At 45.1% G+C, this 1,957-nt stretch overlaps 1 protein-coding gene across 1 annotated transcript in view; it reads left to right on the top strand.

Moving 5' to 3' along the window:
* Positions 1 to 936: 936 nt before the first annotated feature.
* The window catches only part of ILDR1 (immunoglobulin like domain containing receptor 1), a 15,442-nt gene continuing 14,421 nt past the window's right edge, over positions 937 to 1,957 (top strand). Inside the window, exon 1 of the mRNA XM_015814915.1 lies at positions 937 to 1,187. Within this exon, the coding sequence (XP_015670401.1) occupies positions 1,130 to 1,187 (58 nt within the window). The 5' untranslated portion in view covers positions 937 to 1,129. The remainder of the gene's footprint in view (positions 1,188 to 1,957) is intronic.

Below are 1,957 nucleotides of genomic sequence, written 5' to 3'. Positions count from 1 at the left end.
CTTCAAAGCGGGGCGAGAGGATCGAGCAAATGAGCTCATTTCTTCTACAGTTGCCAAAGGCGTGGCCGCTGCAACTCTGCGTTGGCCAATGTATTTTTAATTTTACTAGTGGATAGCAAGTGTAACGCTTTATGGCAGTCTTCTGCTAGCGACAATTATCAAGTTTTCAAAAAAAATCTGTGTTTTTGGATTGAAAACATCCAGTAGATAGGATCGGGTCACAATCTTTTGCAAATGGATGCTCAAGTCCAAAAATCGTCCCCTTGGGCACAGTAAGAGAGAGAAAAATGTGCATGTAGATGGTGTGTGTGTACCACACACACGTACCTCTTTGGTTTAAATGGCCGTATTCGGGATAAATTTTCAAAAGCGCAACACAGGTTTATATAACGCTAAGGTGCAACCCTTGCGTGCACATAGCTGCCAATTCCATCAAATTTCTAAAACTGCTTGTGTAAGGCGACCTTAGGTGGAAAGGAGAGAAAATAAGGGATGTCGTGAACAGAAGTGACATATTTGTTATGGCACCAGGTGTAACAGTTGGATCCAGAGAGTTTGCGACCCCGTTGCCTTACGTGATTCCATCTAGTATAATTAGCGTATGGCGTGTGGATTCGCTCTAACCGGGACAATCGAGCTAATTTAATAACCGCGGTCCAGTTCATTATACGTCGTGAGAATACCGCCGGCATAGGAGAAGCAAGCGAGGACGGTGCTATTGCGTCCAATCTTGCTTGCTACCTTCTCCGGCATCGGGCTAGCTGCTGTTGGAACAGATTAATGGCCGGCGCCCTTTGGTCTGATCCAGCAGAGGTCTCTGCTCCCGCTTTCCCAGCGAGCCTCAAGGAAGGAGGGAGCCTTGGGGCGAGCGCGGCACCTGCAGGTATTCGCCGCGGAGTGCACCTACAGGGAATGGGAAAGTGCTTCAGCAACAAGTGCCGGAGAAGACTGAACGGAGGAAGTGGCTGCTTGCTTGCGCTGAACCGCTCCTCCCCCGGGGGAAAAAAAAGGTTCGAGGCTCCCTTCTTCGGCTTCGGAAAAACAGAAGGAAACTCGTGGAATTAGGAGTTGGGGAAGGGCGGGCTGAGGTTTTACCTCCTAGAGGCTCCGGGCAGTGGGAGGAGACGCCATGGCCTGGATCTGGCAGTGGCAATTCCAAGCGCTCTTTATCGGCCTCACCTCGACAGGTGAGTCGACAAGAGGGGAGAGAAGCTGGTGGCTAAACACATCGGAGTAACTTCGATCTTTTCTCTTGCTTTTCGCTAGTAAATTGACTCCCTACTTTTGTGCTCCCTTACCTGGTTCTTCCCCGCTTGTCTTGTTGTTTTTTTTTAAACCAATTTCCTCATCGCACAGCCTGGAGGCTGAGCAATTGATCAACCCTATTCAGATTATTTCTCAATTATTTAAACTTTACTTAGAAGAAGAGAAATGATTGCTGATGTAAAATCGCAGTTTGGTGGCTTTGACTAGGATCTAGAGATTGATTAGACTCTCACCTCCCTACATTTCAGTTGTAAAGTTGCATGTGTATAGAGATTTGTATATAGTACATACATACATGTAGAAGTTTTGTCCAAATCAGAATTGTTAGAAATTCACATATAGTAACTTTTCTTTAGATGAAAATTGTGATGTAACTGAATGCATAACTTTGGATTCACAGAAATACCGTATGTTTGCAGTTTATTTTGTTTTAGCTATTATTGCTCCTGGGTGAAACTTTTATCTTGAGGAATATACAATAGTTTGTTTAAGATAAACTCTGGCCTTCCAAAGTTAAAATAACCAAAGTCACAAACCCTATAATCAGTGATAGGATTCAACCAGTTCGCACCAGTTCAGCAGAACCGGTAGCTAATTTTTTGTTGCCCAGGCCCAGAATGGACTTCCGGAAGCAGCATCCTCTTTGAATCCCACCACTGCCTTTAATGTACGTGCATCAATTTTATATTTC

Source organism: Protobothrops mucrosquamatus, unplaced genomic scaffold, assembly GCF_001527695.2.
Source record: "Protobothrops mucrosquamatus isolate PMUCROS unplaced genomic scaffold, P.Mucros_1.0 scaffold_96, whole genome shotgun sequence".
NCBI lineage: Eukaryota > Metazoa > Chordata > Lepidosauria > Squamata > Viperidae > Protobothrops > Protobothrops mucrosquamatus.
Note: the sequence above shows the minus strand (reverse complement) of the source record. Positions and strands in the feature narration are given on the sequence as shown.